Source organism: Asparagus officinalis, chromosome 6 (genome assembly GCF_001876935.1).
Source record: "Asparagus officinalis chromosome 6, Aspof.V1, whole genome shotgun sequence".
Classification (NCBI taxonomy): Eukaryota; Viridiplantae; Streptophyta; class Magnoliopsida; order Asparagales; family Asparagaceae; genus Asparagus; species Asparagus officinalis.
In genome coordinates, this window is record NC_033799.1 from 69,297,957 (window position 1) to 69,322,566 (window position 24,610).

Genomic DNA, 24,610 nt, shown 5'->3' on the forward strand with positions numbered 1-24,610 from the left:
GGAAAACAGACCAAAGTGAAGAGATTAGGTGCCAACAGATCTTCGGATGTCTTAGAATTGATACATACGGATATTTGTGGGCCATTCCCTACGGAATCCTGGAATGGTCAACAATATTTTATATCATTCATAGACGATTACTCACGTTATGGGCACCTATATCTTATTCATGAAAAATCTGAGTCTCTGGACATGTTCAAAGCCTATAAAGCTGAAGTTGAGAATCAACTCAACAGAAGAATTAAAACCGTCAGATCTGATCGTGGTGGTGAGGACTACGGTAGATATGATGGTTCAGGTGAACAACGTCCAGGACCATTTGCTAGATACCTAGAGGAATGCGGTATCGTCCCACAGTACACCATGCCGGGTTCACCTAGCATGAACGGTGTAGCTGAAAGACGAAACAGGGCTCTTAAGGATATGGTAAGAAGTATGATCTCTCATTCTTCTTTACCAGAGTCACTCTGGGGAGAAGCACTTAAGATAACAGCTTACATTTTGAATAGAGTACCAAGTAAAGCAGTTGCTAAAACACCTTATGAGCTTTGGACTGGTCGAAAGCCCAGTTTAAAGCACTTACATATTTGGGGATGTCCAGCTGAGGCAAGGCCTTATAGACCAAATGAAAAGAAATTGGACTCCAAAACAGTTAGCAGCTACTTTATTGGGTACTCTGAACGCTCTATGGGCTATAAGTTTTATGATCCCACACTAAGGAATATGTTTGAGATGGGAACAACAACATTCTTCGAGGATGTTGAGTTTGGGAGGAGAAATAAGGTTAGAGACATTGCTTTTGATGAGGAATTGACATCAGATCCAATCCATACAGTTATTTTTGACAATATTCAGGTTCCTATACCTGTTGTTGCTCAAGAAGTAATATTCAGGTTCCTATACCTGTTGTTGCTCAAGAAGTAAATCTGGAACCTCAAGATGACAATGTTGAATAACTCCCTGTTCCAGAAGAACAAACGTAAATCTGGAACCTCAAGATGACAATGTTGAATAACTCCCTGTTCCAGAAGAACAAACTCAACAACCTTAAAAACCAGTGCCATTAAGGAGATCCACGAGAGAAAGGAGAAATGCTATTTCGAATGATTATATTGTATTTCTCCAAGAACATGAGGAAAGTAATAAAATGTTGGAAGATGGTCCAATCAACTTCCTTCAGGCCATGAAAAGTTCTAACTCTCAACAGTGGATTGATGCCATGAATGAAGAGTACAAGTCTATGCAAGACAAATAAGGTTTGGGAACTTGTCCCATTGCTAGAAGGTGCAAAACCAATTGGTTGTAAATGGATATTTAAAACCAAGCGGGATGCAAACGGTAATGTGGAGAGGTATAAGGCAAGTCTTGTAGCTAAAGGCTTCACTCAAAAGGAAGGCATTGATTATACAGAGACTTTCTCTCCCGTTTTATCGAAAGACTCTTTCAGAACAATCATGACACTTGTTACTCATTATGATCTTGAGTTACATTAGATGGATGTTAAGACTGCATTTCTCAATGGCGACATTGATGAGATGATTTATATGGAGCAACCAGAAAACTTTGTGTCAGGAGACCCAAAGAATATGATTTGCAAATTAAGGAAATCCATCTATGGACTCAAGCAAGCTCCTCGTCAATGGTATTACAAGTTTCAACAAATAATTATCTCGTTCGGTTTTGAGATGAACATTGTTGATGACTGTGTATATCACAAGTTCAGTGGGAGTAAGTATATTTTTCTGGTTCTGTATGTCGATGACATATTGCTTGCCAATAATGATATAGGCATGTTGCACAAAACCAAGAGATTTCTATCAAATAATTTTGATATGAAAGATTTTGGGGACGCCTCTTTTATATTAGGAATCCAAATACATCGAGATCGCTCTCGGGGTATTCTTGGATTATCACAAAAGAGCTATATCAATAAGGAACTTAAAAAGTTTGGCATGCAAGACTGCAGACTAGGAGATACCCCTGTGGCTAAAGGAGACAAGTTTAGTCTCAATCAGTGCCCTAAAGGTAACCTTAAAATTCAGGAAATACAGAAGATTCCTTATGCTTCGGCTGTAGGAAGTCTAATGTATGCTCAGGTATGTACGCATCCGGATATTGCGTACATTGTTAGGATGTTAGGCAGATACTTAAACAACCCTGGTATGGATCATTGGATAGCAATCAAAAGGGTTATGAGGTATCTTCAGAAAACAAAGATTATATGCTCACATACAGAAAATCAGAACAGCTGGAGGTCATTGGGTACTCTGATTCTGATTTTGCTGGATGCCAAGATAGTAGAAAGTCTACATCAGGCTACATTTATATGTTAGCAGGAGGAGCTATATCATGGAAAAGTATCAAACAAACACTTGTAGCTTCCTCCACTATGGCAGTAGAATTTGTAGCTTGCTATGAGGCATCCAATCAGGGAATATGGTTGCGAAATTTTGTCACGGGACTACGCATTCTGGAAAATATGGAAAGACCAATAAGGTTATATTGTGACAATAAATCTACAGTAATGTATTCTAATTAAAACATGAGCTCAACTAAGTCAAAACATATTGACATTAAGTTCCTAGTTGTGAAAGAAAGGGTACAGAGTGGACAGATATCAATAGAGCACATTGGGACAAACTCCATGATAGCAGATCCTTTTACTAAGGGATTGTCACCCAAGGTCTTTCATGAGCACACCGCTCATATGGGTGTGGTGATATTCGAGGATATCATGATTTAGTGGGAGTTTGTAATTGTGGTGCTTTATGTTTGGTTGTATTGTCTGATCAGAATAAAGTATTCAGTTAAGACACTCTGTTACATATGTTTGGTTTTGACCTCACTAAAGTAGGACCAGTTGAAAATAGACATGTACTGATCACATTGCATGTAATTTTCATGCTGCACATCCATGATTGATCTATATCGTTTGATTGTATTGGTATATGTGACCATTGATGGGTCGAGTCACGATAAAAGTGACAAAGGCCGCTTTGATCCTATATTGATATAGTCAATGGACGAGATTATTCGGAAATACCTTTACAGTGATAGCAGTTTTTGAGCTCATAAGGTTATACACACTTTAAGGAGTCATATGGTTCCCAAGTGGGAGATTGTTGGATTTAAATCTAATTAAATCTATTTGTGGGCACATATGATTAATCTGTGTGTATTGCTATCCTTCAGGATAACCCACTAAAGTGATCAATTAATTTGGGTTAATAAGTATTTAAATAAATTATGAGGTTATATGTGCAGATACCAGGTTGTAATTGTAATTTGATGAGGGGCCAAATTACAAATGTACAACACCTATAAATAAGGGGTTATGGTCCCTAATCTAGGGTTACATTCTCTAATTCTCTTCACCCCCATCTAGAAAGAAATTCGGCTAGAGAAAACCCTAATGCTAGAAGATCATCAAAACCCTAATTAGGTTTTCCTCAATGGATTCAGATATATGCTTCCGCATCTTTTGATTCTTATTAATCTCTTTGAATTAATTATGGCTTTAAGATTTAGATCTCAAGTTTTTTTTTATTAGATCTAACAAAAACTATTTGGTTCACGATTGGACCGTCATCCTGGACTGAGTCATCCTGGATAGCTATTGGAAAAAGATTGGGGGCTCGCGGTCCAACCGCAAGCCAAATAGCAGGGTTGAGAAAGAAAACTGCAATTGACTACTTTGTCCAACTAGTTACTTCTGACAAGGCTTCATCTAGGTGACACAGCTACCGAATATTAGGGACAAGATAGCTACTTGCTGCTTTTTTTTGGTTAATTCGGATGAATAGATTATTAATATTTTAACTAAAGTATTACCTTGAAGGAGTTTTTCGCTTTTATTGTAAAAATAATGCTAGAGGCACATCCTCTCAAGCACATCCCCAACCACATCATCTCTATCTACAGTACAGTGGGTCCCACATTTGATGGGACCCACTGCACTGTAGATAGAGAGGATGTGGTTGGGGATGTGCTTGAGAGGATGTGCCTGTAGCACTCCTCTTATTGTAATAAGTGGGTCATGATTGATATATCTGGTTCAGCTCAAGGGGAGTATCAGAATAGGAGTATATTAGGAAAGTTAGAATTTGTTTTACACTCACATTGGGAAATATTTAATTGTATCCCATTTGTTTTAATATTAGTAAAACTGGACTAATCCCTCTCTAGAATAAGTTGCTTTTCTATCATCATGATCAGAAATAGAAGATCTAGCATACTCAAGAATGACATAACATGGTCACAGTAGATAATTTAGAAGGCCCGAATCAAACTTAAATTTTATGTTACAACTATTAATTGACATGTCATATTCCCTTTCAAATAATATTCTTTCATTTCCAGTTTGTTAACTTTTTCCGGGAATGTCTTCCAAGTTCCAACCATCTCCAGTTATGTTGATGAGGACATCCAGAAACGTGCACGTGATTTTCGCCGTGTTTATCAGCGTAGGAGACACCGAATTTCAACATTGTGGTTTTGATTTTCAGTTTAGTAGTTATTTCAATTAGTAAGATTTCAGTTGTTGTTTGGGTCAAAAGTTAATTTCTTCATTGCTGAATCCGTTACACTTTTATCGATTACATATTCAAAAGAAAATTAGTTTTTTTATAAGACTTTTCTTACACAATGAAAATAAAAATTACAACTCTCTTGAAACAAACGCAACAGACATTTATCTCCCTCTGCTTGCGTGGGATCTTTGCATGTGACGGGGACGTTGATATCAATGGACTACCAAACGATCAGATCAATCCGGAGTTTCGTTGATTCGCGAAGGAATCAAGAAACCGAAGCGATTATCTCAGCAACAGTGAGATAACCACTCTTCTTGAGATCGCAGCTAGGTACGATCTCAAGGGAAGGAACCAGAAACTGTAGATCTGACGAACTCTTCTTCTTTATGCCAAAGAACTCGATCCGATCTCCTCCTCTTCTCTGAAATTCATGCTCCTTCAGTCTCCAATTCAGCAGGGCTTCGCTGAGGCTCGAGAATTTCAGATATGTGCAAATGAAGGCTCTAGGGCCATATTAATAAGCTTTAGAAGCCCTGTTTTCGGATAAGAACGAACGATTTGATCTTATCCTCAGTTGTAACCACTTTATCACGTTCTTGGATGATATTAGATCAGTTGAAACAAATCCAGGTGGTTAACGGTCGAAAAATGGCTCAAAACTACGTAAAACGGCTTTTTGGGGCCTGCGGACACCCGTAGTGTCTCGGCCAAGGGCGCCTAGTGGTGTCTCGGCCTTGGCTAAGACGCATGTGGTGTCTCCGCTAAGGTCCGGGGCACTGTTTTGCGCGTCCCGTTTGTTTCCGCCGTATCTTCGTCGTCCGAACTCGGAATTGTGCGATTCAAAGTGCGACGGAAGACCGATGAGGAGATCTACAAGCTCCCATAGTTGAATCATACACGAAGTAGACAGGACACGAGAGGCGCTTCGTTTTTTTGTAAGCGAAGCGTAGCTCCCGATTAGTTCATATCTTCGTTATTCTGCAGTTCCGTTGCTTCACACGGTTCGTCGACTTGCTTCATGCACTCATCGACGTCAATTAAGCTTATGTGACTCGGATAGTAATGTTTATCGTCTTCTCTCTGTTTCCAGCTGCGTGCGGGGACTCAGGAAATTTTTGACGCCTACAAATACTCCCTCCAAAGTGTTTTAGTCTCGTTTCTTTTATATAAGAGCCTGAAATACTTTGGATGTGTTAGGCCCAACCTTCAGTCGGTGTAAAAGGACCTGTAGTTGGCTTCAATTCTTGACTTCTTTAATTTTCAGTCTATTCAATATTTTGACGAACAGCTAAAATTTCTCCGGCGCTACGTTTATCGTCTGGCCGTTGTCGATGTCTCGAATCGAAACTGATGAGTTGGTTTTAGCTCGTGTCGTTGAGTTGACTTTGAACTGACTATCTTCATCAGAAATTCATATCTGAACTTTGGAATTGATCAGAGGCCATGCGTTGACCGTCATTGATACGCGTTGACCGACATTGACCTAGGGCTACGCGTTGATTGGCGTTGACTTTAGGGTTTTGCTTTGACCGGTATTGACTTTTCATCGCAACGCGTTGACCGACGTTGACTTTCGTTGCAACGCGTTGACCGGTGTCTATACAGTTTATGCTCTTAAGACGTTGGAGCGTGACAGTCCCAGATGTTGACGCTGCAGGACTAACTGTTATACATCTAATAGTATAATATTATGAAACTGTAGTACTTTATGGCAATGCATTTGATACACTACTTTATCAGCTTCTTTGTATCATATTTTGCCATTTGTTTGAGTTTAGTATTTAGGCTTTTAGTGTTTAAGGCCATTGACCTTGTTGTTTGAAAAGTTAAATGGGTTGCGAATTCAAATGGGTTAAATGCAATAGGCTATTGTTTATATAAGAGTTTGGGTGCAAATTGTGTAGATATTAATTTCACAATGGTTTAAATGCAATTCTTCAAAATTTTACGGGTGCAACTCCACCTCCCCTCCTTCCTGCGCGGGCACTATAGATATCCACCCCTGACTATGATGCTAAAGAAAGATCAAGAAGAAGCGCAGAGGTTTCCCCGAACAATGAACTAATATCTCTATGTCCACAGCATATGCATATTATTTACATTATTGTGCAAATAAGATGCATCAATAGATACTCTACATTCAATTTATCACGTTTAGACTATGTTAACTGGGTATTTCTAAACTAAGGTTGTACCCCTACTCGACACATACTCGTACCCAAACTCCATGAACACTCCTTGCATAAATGTTGACATTTATTCGGACATGTACTCAATTATACATTACATTTTAATTTAAAACATTTATCATACAATTTTTGGACATATATCCTACACTTCACACCCACTTCTTATAACTCATCAGACATGGGTTAGGTTCTGAGTTATGATTTTGAAAAGTTGTTTGGATGTCTAATTTAAAAACTAGTGGTTTTCCAATTCATAATCCACATAATAAAAGAAAGATAAAAATGTTATAGGAATTTTCATTCTCACTCTTGTTCTCATATAAATTATTAATTCCAATATACAATATACATAAGTATTTATATAACTGTGTCCCTTACCGTATACCTCTTTCAAATTTGTCGTGTCTCATACCCGTACCCATACCACCCATGCAACATAGCTTTTAGATTATCCTTTCTAATAATATAATTCCAATAATTTTATTATACATCTAACCAACAGTGTCATGTCCCATGCACATGTTTTACTAAACTACGAAACACTAGCGACAATTTGGACTGGTAAGTTATCCTTCATGTCTAAGGAAGAAAGCATGAGGGAGACTACTAAATGATGTAGACTGCCTATACGTACTTGTTTATTAGGCATGTCCTGAATTAAGGAAATTATCTGCATCTTTCATGGGTTAAATGATCAAAATGTTAAAAAGCTTAATACCCTTTGCCGAACACCATAATCATTTTTTAATATACAAACAATAAAAAGAGAAGCAGTATGCACAACAACATCAAGGTTTTGCACAATCTGCAGGTGTACCCTTCGATCTATTATTTAAGTACTTCAGCAACATGTGGAGAAGAATTGGAAAAAGCAGATTTTTGGTCATAAGTCGACTCATGCACAGGCATAAGTCGACTTATGGTAAGTCGACTTATGTTGGTGCATGAGTCGACTTACGTTCTGCTCTGGATTGTTGGTTTTTTGCTCTGCCAAGTCGACTTATCAGGTCTGATAAGTCGACTTATGATCTCTTCTCCAGTTGCTGTTTTTCGCTCTGCCAAGTCGACTTATGCAGACTGATAAGTCGACTTATGACGGGTTTTTTGGAAAGTTCAGGTTCCTATTTGCAGTCTGTTTGGGTTTCTGTTTTGGTATAAATACCAATACGATTTGAGGGTTTTGTGAGGAGAGTTTTGGGGTTTTGGAGCACAGAAAAAGAGAGATCTTTCTGAGCTATTTGTTAGGGTTATTGGTTGAGAGATTGAGAGATTTGTTGGTGAGATTAGTTGGTTCGTTTGAGCGATTTGTAATCTCAATTTGTACTCTCCTTCTCTATTAGTGAAAACCCACCCCCTTCTTGCCCCGTGGACGTAGGCAATTTGCCGAACCACGTAAAACCTTGGTGTTTGTGTTTTGTTTGGTCTTTCTCTCGGCGTTCGTTGGTTTGGTTTCTCAAAGCATCAGTCACAACAAGTGGTATCAGAGCACGGGCAACGCTTGGGCTATTTGGAGGAGTAGATCGCTTTGGAAGTTCATCTAGGGCTTCGTTTGGTGATAAAGGTGGGATCTTTTTTTGTAAAAATCTCGTCTTTTTCAGTTTGGATCTATTTCTCGTTTGTTTCCGCATTGGTTTGGTGGTGCCTTGAGGATTATGGCCGAGAAAGAAGGAGTTGTGGGCAGTACTTCCGGCGTGAAGACCGTCCAAAGCTTGAATATCCACTCAATGAAGATTGATGTGGAAAAGTTCAATGGCACAAACAATTTTGGACTTTGGCGATGCGAAGTCATGGATGCGCTCAACGCGCAAAATTTGGAAGATACGTTGGAGTTGGACGGGAAACCGGACAACATTGATGAGAAGGTTTGGAAAAAGATGAATCGAACGGCGTGTGGTGTGATTAGGTCTTGTCTCACTCAAGATCTAAAGTATGATGTGATCAATGAGACTTCTGCAAAGAAGATTTGGGAGATCCTTGAGAGCAAGTATTTGACCAAGAGTGTGGAGAATCGCTTGCATTTGAAGAGGAGGCTTTACCGCTTCCAGTTGAAGAAAGGAACCTCCATTGGTGATCACATGAACCACTACACGAAGCTTCTTGCGGATTTGGCGAATGTGGATGTTAAGATTGAAGATGAGGACAAGGCGTTGTTGCTATTGAGTTCCTTGCCTGACGAGGAATATGAGACCTTCGTTCTTACTCTTATTAATGGGAAGGCATCTCTTTCGTATAGTGAGGTCACCGCTGCACTTGTGAATTATCAGCTTCGAAAGAAGGATAAGGAGACTTCGTTTGAGCCGGTAGCGGGGGCGTTGGTCGCAAGAGCAAAGGGTCCAAACCGTAGTGGGAGGTCGCAGTCTAGAGGGGCACATCTTGGAGTTCGTAAGAATCAATGTGCCTTTTGCAAAGAAGATGGACATTGGAAAGCCGATTGCCCAAAGTTAGTTGATCGAGCCGGGAAGAATAAGGGAAAAGCTATTCAAGCTTCAGAGGCGAATGTTGTCAAGGCTAGTGGCAACGATTCAGATTCGGATTCTTCGGGCTACTCGTTATCTGCACTGCCGTCAGTTTGTGTTGCCTACTCTACAGAGTGGATATTGGATTCGGGTGCTACATACCACATTTGCCCTAGGAGGGATTGGTTCTCCAGCTTTCAGGAGTTGGAAAGAGGGGATTTCGTGCTCATGGGGAATGATCACAAATGCTCTATTGGTGGTATTGGTACTGTTCGGATCAGGATGAGTGACGGGGTGATTCGGGAGTTGGTTGGAGTGAGGTTCGTTCCTCAGTTGAAGAAGAACATCATTTCACTTGGAGCTTTGGAGGCAGCTGGCTATAGGGTGACCTTGGCGGATGCACGCTTGAAGGTTACATTTGGGTCCATGATTGTGATGAAGGGCGTCAGAAGAAGAAATTTGTATTATTTGCACGGAAGCACGGTGATTGATAGGGAAATGACGACTTCATCAGATTCGGCTAGACTGTGGCATTGTTTGGTGCTGGGGTATATGATTGGTAATACCGTGCATTGGTTGTTGAGGAGTGCTATGACCTGCAGATTGAAGTCCTGTGAGCACATTAGGATGAGCGAGACCGTGGTGGAGTTTGGCACTTCTATCCATCGAGCGAGGGGTCTTTTTGGAGGTGTTCAGTCAGGCATTTGGGGGCCTTCCAAGGAGGCATCATTGGGAGGTAATCGTATCTTGGTTTCCACAGTTGGTGATTGTTCTAGGCATTATTGGGTCGCGACCAGTTCCCGTTGGTGTAAAGTCCTAGAAGTCAACAACAATTGGAAGAAGTGTATTGGCAGAAAGGTAACTCATTGTTTCAGCTTTGGTAGGGGTCCTTTCTTGCGTTGGTGCCGAGCTCACGGCAATAGGAGACACTTCATTGGTGTGGAGACTTTGGGGCGACGAGATGAGATGACAGTTTCGATGGGTCGTTCCTTTCTGGAGGAGGATCGGCGTTTGATGTCGAGCATTGGCATTGGTGTGCGGGCTTCGACATATTTGGGTCATCTTATGCATAGGTCGCCGACTGCTGCTTTAGGAGTTATTAGATCTGGTGGAGCTGCTTCAGATTTTGGGTCGCGTCGGATATTTGGATACCCAGCATTTGGTCACATCGTGGATGTGAGATTGGATCCGATTGCGCGTTTGGGGTTCGGAGGCTCAGTTGATTATCGTTTGGGAGCTTCTGATTTTGTTCTGAGCAGGTATGTCACTTTTGACTCTCGGCAGGTGGAGAGTGTTGATCAGGTCATTTGGATATCGCAGCAGGTGGAGAGTGATGCTACTCCACGTTGGGTGGAGATTACTCCACATACTCCAGATCATACTGCGTCATTTGGGATTCCAGCTAAGGTGACACAGGTTGGAGATCATTTGGTTTTGGATGCAGATGATGGATTGGTTTTGGATTCAGTTGCAGCTGGTAGATATAGTTTGGATATGGCCATTGGTTTACCTCAGGTGGAGGTGTTTGATTTGTCTCAATTTGGGGTCATTGGGAATACTATCAGTTGCAGATCGTTTGGTGATATTGGAGAAGAGTTGCAGACTTTTCTATTTGATTGAGGGCCTTTGGAGGCCGTTTGGGTGAACTACGTGAAGGCTTGATTCCTTGGGCAAAGGATACGTAGGCAGTCATTTTGATGCAGCCGATTTGGTGAGCGACATCGACATTTGGGGTGAGTGTTCGCACTCTCATTTGGGTCTCAGCATGTGAGGCATTTGTTTGGTTGGTGTCGGCTCAGTTTTGGGAAAACTTCGCCGAGGTGGAGAATTGTGGAGAAGAATTGGAAAAAACAGATTTTTGGTCATAAGTCGACTCATGCACAGGCATAAGTCGACTTATGGTAAGTCGACTTATGTTGGTGCATGAGTCGACTTACGTTCTGCTCTGGATTGTTGGTTTTTTGCTCTGCCAAGTCGACTTATCAGGTCTGATAAGTCGACTTATGATCTCTTCTCCAGTTGCTGTTTTTCGCTCTGCCAAGTCGACTTATGCAGACTGATAAGTCGACTTATGACGGGTTTTTTGGAAAGTTCAGGTTCCTATTTGCAGTCTGTTTGGGTTTCTGTTTTGGTATAAATACCAATACGATTTGAGGGTTTTGTGAGGAGAGTTTTGGGGTTTTGGAGCACAGAAAAAGAGAGATCTTTCTGAGCTATTTGTTAGGGTTATTGGTTGAGAGATTGAGAGATTTGTTGGTGAGATTAGTTGGTTCGTTTGAGCGATTTGTAATCTCAATTTGTACTCTCCTTCTCTATTAGTGAAAACCCACCCCCTTCTTGCCCCGTGGACGTAGGCAATTTGCCGAACCACGTAAAACCTTGGTGTTTGTGTTTTGTTTGGTCTTTCTCTCGGCGTTCGTTGGTTTGGTTTCTCAAAGCATCAGTCACAACACAACATTGACACTCCTGTTTAATAAAAGTATACTATTTCTTAAATACTCTGGAGGTGTGTAAGCAAGATTTGTGCCATAGCTTTTCCCAATCTCTGCTGTTTTTCATAAGACCAAAACATGAAAGACGCGGATCACCATCCTGCAAAAAAGACAAGCAGATATAGATTCAGAAATCTCAGCCCTTGCGGCGTGGACCAGATATACTATCCAAAATATAATACACCTAATCTTATGTGACCAAAAGTACAATAGGTTTTATACAATAAAACAGAAGAGAATGGACAATTACTCGAAAGAACAATTTCTAAGCCTTGTTTAATTATTTTATAGCCTAATCATTAAGAAACCCATGATGAGGTCAGGTACTAAAATCTCTTTATAGTTGGTGCATTAAAGTGCAAATAGTAACTAGTACTAAAACATGTTTGATCTAGAGTGAAACTAATGGAGATAGTATCTTTATACAAGACCTGTTCCAAGAATCTGTCAGGACAATATGTTACAAAGCCTTCTTTTGATCTAAAGTGGAAATAATGGACATAGTCTCTTTGTAAGCCTTGGATCTAAAGTGCAGATATGGTGATCTAAAGTGAAAATAGGAATTGGTACTAAAACCTGTAACATGAACTAATGTGGATAAAACGGACAATATGTTCTAAGCAAATGGCTTCAAAGATCATTTAATTAAACAATATCACTAACAGAGCTTTTCTTTTAGTTAATAACTCACTCTTTTTAGCGCAATGCAAAAACAATTTCCTACGGTGATTAAGATTGTCTGTATTAGAAACATCTCTTCATCTCTATTACTGTGGGCTAATACCATAATCAAATCTCTTACTGACCTTTAGTGTCTGTGCAGTGTGCATAAGTGAAATAGGACAGTAGTTTAATGGTGCTGTTGGCGTGTGCTTACAGATAAGTTCTTTTAATGGAATATCTTTTCCAAATGCTCTTTTAATAGAATATCTTTTTCAAACGCTCTTCTTGAGAGGACTTTATAGAATTGTGAGGTATAGTAATTTCAAAACAAGTACTTATCAAAAACGATTAATGTTTAGTTCGAGGGAGGAAGGGACGGGGGTGGGGGATGGGATTAATAAAATTTATTAGCAAAGAGAAAATTTAGTCAGAAACCAGATAGGATGAACAATAAATAATGTGTGGAGAGAAAACGGGAGAAGATGGCTTAAGCGGTTGAGAGAAGCCAGAAGACTTGGCTCATATGGAAATTGGTGAGTAGATTTCCTCAACTCTTCTGCAAGATGTCAGAGGAAGAAAAAAAAAATATTGCATGACCTTACAGTCCATCTTCAAATATCATATCCTAGGTGGAATAACTAACAGAACTTATCAAATACAATCTGTTTTTAAACCTCACTATAGCCAGCCAAATTCCTGGGATAACTGTAAACTTCATCAAAGCTTAACACTTTCAAAATCATCTGAACAAAACGTCTTCTTCCAGAGGAACGCTTGTATAGTCTAGTAATGGGGTTTCATGGGAATGTCTTGCCCATGGGTTGCGTGTGGGTTTGGTATTTAAAATTATGGTATGGAATCCTTATCATATGATGCTTTTGCTCCTATGATTGATGACTTGAATCAGCTCATTGCTTATAGGAAAGGAGTTAGGGGGTGCACTAGTCATCCCATTGAGAAGTACGTAGCCTATGGAAAATTGCTTCCTCCATACAGAGCTTTTGTTTCAACTCTTGACAACGTGCAGATGCCTAATTCAATACAAGAAGCTCTAAGAATTCCAGCATGGAAGAAGGCAGTGGAAGAGGAGATTCAGGCTCTAGAAAGGAACAATACATGGACTCTAGTTAAACTACCACAGGGCAAGAATCCAGTTGGCTGTAAGTGGATATTCACAGTGAAATACAAGGTAGATGGTAGTGTTGAAAGATTCAAAGCTAGACTTGTAGCCAAGGGCTTCACACAATCATATGGGATTGACTACCAGGAGACATTTGCTCCGGTTGCCAAACTCAACACAGTTAGAATTTTACTCTCTCTTGCAGTGAATCAAGATTGGCCTCTATACCAACTTGATGTAAAGAATGCCTTTCTTAATGGAGATCTAGAAGAAGAAGTCTATATGATTATTCCGTCAGGAATGGAAACCAGTTCAAACAACAGGTTAGTGTGCAAGCTGAAGAAGTTCTTGTATGGTTTGAAGCAGTCTCCACGAGCTTGGTTTGATAGGTTTGCTAAGACAATGACTGTTAATGGGTATCACCAGTGTCAGGCTGATCACACTTTGTTCATCAAACGCAATCCAGGAGGAAAGATTGCTATTCTTATAGTATATGTTGATGACATCACCATGATAGGAGATGATTCAGAGGAAATTGTCAATCTCAAAACTATGTTGGCTACAGAGTTTGAAATCAAGGACCTTGGGACCCTAAGGTATTTTCTAGGCATGGAAGTGGCTCGGTCTAAAGAAGGAATTGTCATATCCCAAAGAAAATACATCCTAGATTTACTAAGTGAAACAGGTCTACTTGGATGTAAACCTGCAGACACACCTATGGATCCTAATAAGAAGCTGAATAGGAGTAAAGACATCAGTCCCGTGAATAAAGGAAGATACCAAAGACTTGTTGGTAAGCTTATCTATCTGTCTCATACTAGACCTGATATTGCATACTCAGTCAGTGTAGTAAGCCAACATATGAATGATCCAAATGAGGACCATATGGAAGCAGTAAATCGAATCTTGAGGTACCTGAAGATGACTCCAGGGCATGGTCTACTATTCAGAAAGTCTAAAAAACGAGAAGTAGAAATATACACTGATGCTAGCTGGGCAGGAGAATTAACAGACAGAAGATCAACTACTGGTTATTGCTCATATGTCTGGGGTAAGCCGTTATCTCTCGTAGTAGTGCAGAGTCAGAGTATCGTGCTTTGGCATTGGGAATATGTGAAGGAATGTCGCTTCAAAGGCTTTTAAGAGAACTCAAGGTTCAAATACAGAATGCAGTGAAGATGCTTAGTGACAGCCAAGCTGCTATTAGCATAGCCAAAAATCATGTTCATCATGATAGGACAAAACATATTGAGATCGACAAACACTTCATCTCAGAGAAGATTAACAATGGGATTGTTCAACTCAGTTATATTCCAACAAGACAGCAGATTGCTGATGTTCTCACCAAAGCACTTCCAAGAGCTATTTTTGATGAATTGAACTCCAAGTTTGGTTTGTATAACATATACAACCCAGCTTGAGGGGGAGTGTAGAAAAGATTAGATTTAGTTTCTGTTTTAGAAGAGATTAGATTTAGATTCTGTTTTAGAAAAGATTTGATTTAATTTCTGTTTTCCAGTTTTAGTTAGGATCCCTTATTTGAAGGAATTTTGTTTCCTTATTTAGTGGACTGGAATGTCGGCCACATCTTATATATATTAGGCTGTAAATATTTGATTGATAAGAAAAAAGAAACTCAGTTTTTCTTCAACTGGAGTAGTCAAAAAGTCGTCATCTTCGAGAAGAAGAGCTTAGCGGTGACAGTACTGCCCTAAGAGGAGCTCACGGTGAAAGAGATGAGAGGAAGTATCAAGGTAGGTACCAGAGGCTATGAGAGGTGACGGGAGTATGCTGAAAATCACAGGAGATGGTGGAATGCAATGGTCAAGGGTTGAGTTTAATTTTAAAAAAATAAGCCTCAAACCGCTTTTAAATAGCAGTCAAAAAGCAAATTTCGAATGCAATCACTCACTATTTACCGTTATGACACTATTGACCGCTTTTATGAACAGACATATTCCGCAATATGTCACCGCTATTGCGCGATAGCGTAGCGGGCGATAGCGTCGCGGGAAGGGACCGCTAACGCTATTAACGCCGCTATTGCGGGGCTATTTACCGCTATTTATAACAGTGGTTTCCATGAAAGTGCTAAGTGATGGATCCAATATATAAGCATTAAAACATGCTACTGCTTCATGTTGGGGGCAAAGTAGTGAAGAAGATTTTCTGAAGGCTAACACCAAATAATTGGGACAAGTTCTTGATGGTTGTGGACATGACCGTCAACAAGTCAACAAATAATTCTCAAGAACTAAAAGGGATGACATCCCTGAAGGACCAAGCCTTATAGTGATTGCAGAATTAATTATAACCCGTGAAGTCTTGCACCCATCCTGGTAACGATTCTTCTAGCAAAAATGATTGTGTAACTTCCTAAGTTAACATATTACCATTTTCTTAGCTTATTAGTTACTGAAAAAGTGTAAGTGAATCAAATTTAAGAGTATAATAGCATATTGCTAAGATGAAGTACTCACAGGAATGCTAGGATCAAGCCTCGCTCCACCAATTAATGTTCCATTTTGAAAGTTGTATGGATAGACATCTTTCCCATACTTGTGAGTGCGGTCACTTTCCCATGAAATGTTCTTCCTCTTCACATTCATTTCTACAGTTTTACGAACAAAAGTGTAGGTATCATTGAACAAGCTCCATGCAATCAACCCACAAGGGACTATTGGAAGGTCATTGCTATACTCTTCAGGTTGGCACGTACTAGTGTCCTTTTGATCCAATCCACGAACAAGCTGCTTATCATTTTTACTCTTTATATACCTGGACAGCATTGCAGACATTAAATATGCCCAGAAACTCAAATTTGTCTTTTTTAATTCAAGACAGCGCAACTACATAAAACTTTCAAATAAATAATCTAACTAGTTAGACAAGCAAAATGGAAGATAAAGAATATAACTCCAATGGTTCTGGTAGTAATTGTCAAGTTCATAATATATGTAGATTGGTGCTTTCATATGACTCTGAACCTGAAGTAACATCATAGAACCCATGTAAGTACTGTCAAATGACTAACTTGAAAAAAAAAACACCAAACTTCTGAAGGAAAATTACACTGCAGATAGTTACATATAGTGAAAGCAACAAGATCCACAGAAATTTAAAAATCAAACAAACAAGGTATCATAGTAGATTAGAAAATGACGCATAGCTCATATGTAGGTTGTCTACAAACCGTGAGGTCATCGTGCATCATAGAAGCATATTGAAAATCAAAAGTAATAATTCTATTGTTGGCAGTTTTGGTCATAACTATGACCACAAACAGAAAGCAAAAGCAAGTGAGATCAACTTCTTTGAATTGTTGAGTATAAAATCTGGAAGCATGCTTCACCCACCTAAGATACAAAGTAGCTATCAACTAAAAACTGCACTACCTATAGATGTGCATTCCAAGCTATTGACAATTCATCGAATGTAATACTAGTAAGTTGAGAAAACCAAATCTGCTGAAACGTGAATAGATATCTAGGTGAAGGATCATTGAAGTTATATGCATTTAGTTGGCTGCCTGACATCAATAGGGTTAAAAAGCGGGCTTCGTTATGTATGTCTTCATGTCAGTCATCAGGTTGGATTGCAAGGAAACAGATTTGGGTAAATTGAGGAACAGCAGCACCAATATAACCAAATAACAAACTCACAAACATACTACAAAGTTGAAAATTGAACTACTCATTCCCAGTGAAACCATCTAGAAGTTAAGGAAAAAAACAATAGCGACTAAGTTAAGATATTTGAATAAATTGATCAAAGGAAAATGGTTGAAAGGACAACGTGGACAGAATATTAATTACACAAAAGACAAATCTACTCCAGGAGGACTACTAGATTGCATATTAGTTAAAGAACACAAGTACTGATCGATGAAATGGGGGAACTGTTTAGCCTTAATGGATGATTTGAAATAAAGAATCTAAAACTTGAGATAGTAGGACCTAGCATGTGAAATCCAATTTACATAGAAAGATAAATGGGTGATTCTTAGTCAAAGCAAATGGCCATGAGAAGCTCATGCAGTGGATTTACTAACTAGCAAAAAGAGATGTAGATGAAAAATCTTATGACATAAATAAAACACAGGTAAAGTGGAAGGAAAAGGAAGAAGAGGCATACCATTGACGCTTTATAGAATGAAAAGTTAAGGGCAATTTTTGCGAAAACAGAGTGGAAAAAACTAAAAATAGATACTTCTAAGACAAGACACAGAACAATTCAGAGAGAGGGAACAAGCGATGGAAAAGAGCTAAGATAATAGTAGAATGCATGTTATACATGTAAGGAGATCCATCTATAAACTGACAATTCAGTTTATCCAAGGTATATGGAAAATCTATAAAAGCAAATATTATAGCTTGGTTAGACCAGAAAAGTGAACAAGATTACACAAGAAGGTTATATGCTCACTTAAGCTTGTCTGCCAGTGTAATAAATGTCATAATAGAAGGAATAACTACCTTTACTTGTTTCACAAAAACAACAACGCCCTTATAAGTAAGTTTCATGAGACATACTACTATACTAGAAAACTCAAGTATCTACTACTCTGTAGAACTGTTTTTTATATATGTAAAGCTTAGATATCCCCAAATTCTGATGAATTAAAAAATGAAAACACGTGACAGGTAGAATTTCATTTTTTTCTCTTTCTTGAATTTAATTTATCAAAAAAAAGTAAAAATTAAATCCACATTTTCATGACATGAGTTGCGCCAGTTTGCACCTGGTTTCTCACAATTGACATGTGAAATATATGTTCATTAAACTGGCTCCATAGCAGTAGAGAGTACTATGAGTACCATTTGTGGTGAGGTATTGCGATAAATTCCTGAACACCATTTTGTTAGATCCTCCTTCAGTAAATCGGTTGTATGGGGTACCAAACCTCATTGCCAGTTTATAAGGAAAAGAGCCGGTTGATATTTTTATATTCAGTTCGGAGCTTCTTAGGAATGACACTTTGATTATTGTTGTTGTGATGCCTTCAAACAGGTAGTTTTACTAGTTTTGTTCATAGCTAATTTAACCATCAGCTCCTCTGTTAAATATGTCACTAACAAAAAGAGTTACCACATTAATCTGTAGATTAACAGTAATATTGATCCTTATATAACCTCTGCTGAAAACTTCTTGAAAACCTCTATCTGGACATTGAATTTAGATCCTGGAAGACACTTCCATGATACTTTGAGCCAGATCTGTGGTATGCCTGACAGAAACCTACTTTGTTGAATAAGGTTTCTATTTATTTATTTTTTTATATGAATCATTTGTTTAAGTTAATCATTTACTACAGAGATGGAGAGGTGAACGCACATGGACGTGAAAATATCCATAGTGTGTAGTCATGCCCCAAGGATGGGATCCCACAAGTTCCTGCATGAGAGACTTCAGGACATCCAGATTAAGACAGATCTCCTTATCGACAATGTATTAATGATACTCAGAGACTAATATGTGTCTGCGTAACACCAAGTAACCAGTTGAAATGGATTGACTATACACATCAAGCGCCACATATATAGTAACGGATGTTAAATGGGTAGCCAAACAATATAGACAAAACAAATCATCAACGACACCATTTTAGACCTTTTCTTTAACCAAAAGGGTTCATACATGGAACATGAATTAAAGACAATAAACTCAATGCAAAAGAGATTGCAATCTGAAGGATGTATTTACCCTTATTGTCCGAGAGCAATTCTTCGAAATCGAACTGTCCTTGATATAAGCTAATTTATTACTTCGATACACTTCAGGTATACACTCATTATCATAGCGATCTACAATTTCTACAACCTGTAAAATAATAATGCAAGGGAAATATCAGTATAAATCAGATTAGCTAATACACAAAAGTTAAGGATCAGAGTCTTTCATAAACAGGGTTAAGTGGAGAAATTACACTATCTGATGCATGAAGGCATATAATTCCAACAGGTATAAAAACAACGCCCATCAACAAAAATGTTATTATTACCTGTTAGTCAGCAAACACAAAATGGATTGTTGAAGTTAGGAAAAGATGGAAATGAACTGAGAAATTAACTACGACCATCAACTCACCGATACTGGTGTCAAACTAGGTTTACAAGTGGGCAAACTCTGTTGCGTAAACTTGTAGAAGGCTGAAAAACAAAAAATAAAAAAAAAGTGCAATCAGGAAAGATCAGCAATAATCATTTTTCATATAGTATTAGTTGATCGAAATTTATATCACATGACATAACAAATTGTTGTGAATGATATGCTATTTCCTTCATAATTCTACATTTTTAGATTCATTGATTATGCCAATCAAAAATAAAGTTAACAAGACCAATGGAAAAGAAAATATGACAAGCTACTACCAGATTTGATACACTAGATACATGCAAGGATCAATCACTCAAGCTCAAGTAAAAAACCATCATGTGGTATCAACTTCTAAATGTGGTATCAACTTCTAAATGCATATTAGCTTAAAGTAGCAGACTGCAGCCTATCTCAGATGTCAATTTGCCATGAATGCTCACTGCACTTATAAGCAATGAACTTACCAACATCCATGTATTTCATGTGGATGAGTTAGCTTCTACAATTTCATGCACTTATAAGCAATGAACTTACCAACATCCATGTATTTCATGTGGATGAGTTAGCTTCTACAATTTCAGCCTCACAACAAATAAAACTTCACCAACATCCATGTATTTCATGTGGATGAGTTAGCTTCTACAATTTCAGCCTCACAACAAATAAAACTTCATAGTTCCACCAATAAGAGCACTTAACTTTGATCATCAGCTGCAGTTCATAAAAGTTATGAGGGTGTTGGATACCATATCATACAGCATTCTGACTAATCATAAAAGGTTTTCTTTCCTTTCCTTATTTTTTCCAGTTCCACATGTTTGTGCCACGCATGATGGTAACATCTCAAAACCATCTTTTGCATGAAGTTTTTTTCCAGTTCCACATGTTTGTGCCACGCATGATGGTAACATCTCAAAACCATCTTTTGCATGAAGTGCTGGATTATACAAAACCAGAACATATATAAGGTGCAGTATGCTTGTGTAAGAAATGATTTAGATGAAGTGCTGGATTATACAAAACCAGAACATATATAAGGTGCAGTATGCTTGTGTAAGAAATGATTTAAAACCGAACCGAACCGACCGTTGCACACCCCTAGTCCCATGCACATGTTTTACTAAACTACGGAACACTAGCGACAATTTGGACTGGAAAGTTATCCTTCATGTCAAGGAAGAAAGCATGAGGGAGACTACTAAATGATGTAGACTGCCTATACGTACTTGTTTATTAGGCATGTCCTGAATTAAGGAAATTATCTGCATCTTTCATGGGTTAAATGATCAAAATGTTAAAAAGCTTAATACCCTTTGCCGAACACCATAATCATTTTTTAATATACAAACAATAAAAAGAGAAGCAGTATGCACAACAACATCAAGGTTTTGCACAACCTGCAGGTGTACCCTTCGATCTATTATTTAAGTACTTCAGCAACATTGACACTCCTGTTTAATAAAAGTATACTATTTCTTAAATACTCTGGACTCTGGAGGTGTGTAAGCAAGATTTGTGCCATAGCTTTTCCCAATCTCTGCTGTTTTTCATAAGACCAAAACATGAAAGACGTGGATCACCATCCTGCAAAAAAGACAAGCAGATATAGATTCAGAAATCTCAGCCCTTGCGGCGTGGACCAGATATACTATCCAAAATATAATACACCTAATCTTATGTGACCAAAAGTACAATAGGTTTTATACAATAAAACAGAAGAGAATGGACAATTACTCGAAAGAACAATTTCTAAGCCTTGTTTAATTATTTTATAGCCTAATCATTAAGAAAACCATGATGAGGTCAGGTACTAAAATCTCTTTATAGTTGGTGCATTAAAGTGCAAATAGTAACTAGTACTAAAACATGTTTGATCTAGAGTGAAACTAATGGAGATAGTATCTTTATACAAGACCTGTTCCAAGAATCTGTCAGGACAATATGTTACAAGCCTTCTTTTGATCTAAAGTGGAAATAATGGACATAGTCTCTTTGTAAGCCTTGGATCTAAAGTGCAGATATGGTGATCTAAAGTGAAAATAGGAATTGGTACTAAAACCTGTAACATGATTACAGGGCTTGCCGCAACCGATATGGGCTTTAAATATCCTTTACCGTTTTTTGGCTATTTTGAGTGATAAATCCCCGATATGACCGATATATTAGCCGATATGTGGATCAATATATCTTTTTATATAACTTGTTGCAAAATAATATACCGTGTTTGGAATTTTTGAGCGAGATATCAAGATTTCCCCATTATATCAAATGTCATTTTGCCCTAAAAAAAGCATATCGAATGTTGCAACGTTGCTTTGCATTTTTGTTTGTTTTAGAAGGTTGATTAGTGATCCTAAACATATATTATTCATATTTTGTATGCTTAAATTTCATTACATATGTTGAGATTACATTTTAATGCATTATACTATGTATGCAAACATTCATTATGGCATTCCGATATTTACCACATATCCCCGATATTTCCCCGATATCCGCAATCCGATATGAATTTTGGTCATCCGATATTTCCCCGATATCCGATATTTAAAACCTTGTTGTGCAGTGTGCATAAGTGAAATAGGACAGTAGTTTAATGGTGTTGTTGGTGTGTGCTTATAGATAAGTTCTTTTAATAGAATTTCTTTTCCAAATGCTCTTTTATATAGAATATCTTTTCCAAACGCTCTTCTTCAGAGGACTTTATATAATTGTGAGGTATAGTAATGTCAAAACAAGTACTTATCAAAAACGATTAATGTTTAGTTCGAGGGAGGGAGGGAGGGGGGTGGGGGATGAGATTAATAAAATTTATTAGCAAAGAGAAAATTTAGTCAGAAACCAGATATGATGAACAATAAATAATGTGTGGAGAGAAAATGGGAGAAGATGGCTTAAGCGGTTGAGAGAAGCCAGAAGACTTGGCTCATATGGCAATTGGTGAGTAGATTTCCTCAACTCTTCTGCAAGATGTCAGAGGAAGAAAAAAAATATATTGCATGACCTTACAGTCCATCTTCAAATATCATATCCTAGGTGGAATAACTAACAGAACTTATCAAATACAATCTGTTTTTAAACCTCACTATAGCCAGCCAAATTCCTGGGATAACTGTAAACTTCATCAAAGCTTAACACTTTCAAAATCATCTGAACAAAACGTCGTCTTCCAGAGGAACGCTTGTATAGTCTAGTAATGGGGTTTCATGGGAATGTCTTGCCCATGGGTTGCGTGTGGGTTTGGTATTTAAAATTATTGACATCAGAATTACTCTCATGACAAAAAAATTAAGCTGGAAAGACAGGTAAAGGAGCACAAGTTGCTGACATGAGGTTCATCCTTATGTGTCAGTACTTTTCAAGCCAATTAATCAAATCCACCTTCACTTGTGGGCTTTTGCACCTAGCAAGGTATGCTCTAATCCGTATCTTTTCAATGATAAATGTTAAACAGTAGTGTAAATGCTATAAACCAATAACATGCAAGACAAAATAAGAGGAGGGAACAGGTTCTGAATATCAAGTGAACTCGGTAAGTTCTATTGCTTGAGGTGACTATAACACAATTTACCTCATCAAAGAGAACTCGACAGGCATTAACGTCATGATACAAAGGCCGTCCTTCAGCACTACAATAATCCAAGGCTTCAGCGATATAGTACTACGGCACCCTTAAACGCATAGCTCATTCAATCGTTTGATTTTCCCCTGTCCAAAAAGTTAGCAAAAAAAATCAATAAACGAGCTGAATCAAGCAACATAAATAGCAGATATTTGCAGCAAGATGCAACATCTGCTTCATGACACGTGCTATGAGTAGCCAATGCACATTTTAATTAAAGCAGCGATGCATTGCCTGGTGACAATCATGGAAACTATGTCTCTTATAACAGACACCTGAAAAGTTTCTATAAATAAGAGTATGTTTTGATCATGCAAAATCAAAGGGACAAAAAAACGGAGTTACAATGACTCGCAAAAGAAAAGCCAAGAATCTTGCTCCTAAAAATAAGAAGTTACCATTTCTAGACCAGCCTAATTATGATCCGTCAGCAAATGAACTCCCAAATTAGACCGCCCATAAAATCGAAACCACCCCCCACCCCCAAAAAGAAACCAAAAAAGAAAGAAATTCGTTAAAAATAGAAATTAAGCGCGCACATACAGTGAGACAAATGCTTGCAAAGAGTGTCATTTGGCATGTACTCAGCAACAAGAAGAAGTACTCTCGTCTCCATCACAACAGTACCCGACCAGGCTCGCCAGCCTCCTGTGCCTCAATTTCCCAACTCCCCAAGCCTCATCCTAAAAAGCCCAATCAACCAAATTAAATTTAAGCAACAAAGCAACCAATTAAAATAAAACAACAAAAGAGAGAGAGAGAGAGAGAGAGAGAGAGAGAGAGAGAGAGAGAACTTGAGAGGAAAAGAGAATCTCACAGCGAACTGCTTAGGATCGGGATCGGGCCAAGCCAATCTCACAGCGAACGTGGTCAGTTACTGTCAGTAACCGCTGGTGCAACTCCCCCCGCTCATAATGCCCACCCCCTTCCCTCCCTCTCTCTTTTCGAATCCTCCTCCATCCGTTTGAAAAAAAAACGAAACAAAACAAAAAAATCCACCACGATGAACAACGCCAACACCAAATCCCCAACTCCAAGACCTCCTTCGCTGTCAACAACCCTACATTAACACAAATCGAACTCGGACCCCAACCCGACTCCGACACCATCGCCTTCAACGTCCTCAAACCCCGACAGCGAAGAAAACCCGACCCGATAACAACACCGGGCACCATCCCTCCGTGCACCGGAGTGCCCAAGCGGTTCTCGTCATGGAAAGCCCTCTTCGGCCACATGCGCTGCCACCCGGGCCGAGCGCCAGTGGCGTGGGATCACCCCCCCGGCCCGTTTCCAGCGAAGCCCGGTCCTCGCCGCGGCGGCCCAGTTCACACAGCGAGGAGTACGAGTGGCATCCAGCTTGTTGCTGCCTGTCGAACGGGCCGACGACGAGGGACTACCGCAAGCCCGTCGGCCGATGAAGGCAGTCTGCGACCACGGCGG

The 24,610-nt window shown here is 38.9% G+C and overlaps 1 protein-coding gene and 1 long non-coding RNA gene across 2 annotated transcripts; both read right to left on the minus strand.

Moving 5' to 3' along the window:
- On the minus strand, positions 15,915-20,051 carry LOC109846282 (putative ALA-interacting subunit 2). Its single transcript, XM_020415505.1, has 6 exons — positions 20,013-20,051; positions 19,540-19,601; positions 19,379-19,453; positions 19,156-19,272; positions 16,342-16,439; positions 15,915-16,230 (listed from the first exon to the last, which is right to left on the minus strand). Exons 1-6 carry the CDS (start codon positions 20,029-20,031, stop codon positions 15,915-15,917), a joined length of 687 nt encoding a protein of 228 aa, XP_020271094.1. The 5' UTR covers positions 20,032-20,051.
- LOC109845512 lies at positions 20,554-24,008 on the minus strand. Its single transcript, XR_002248390.1, has 4 exons — positions 23,988-24,008; positions 23,714-23,853; positions 23,120-23,256; positions 20,554-21,132 (listed from the first exon to the last, which is right to left on the minus strand). It is a non-coding gene; the product is annotated as an uncharacterized LOC109845512 (long non-coding RNA).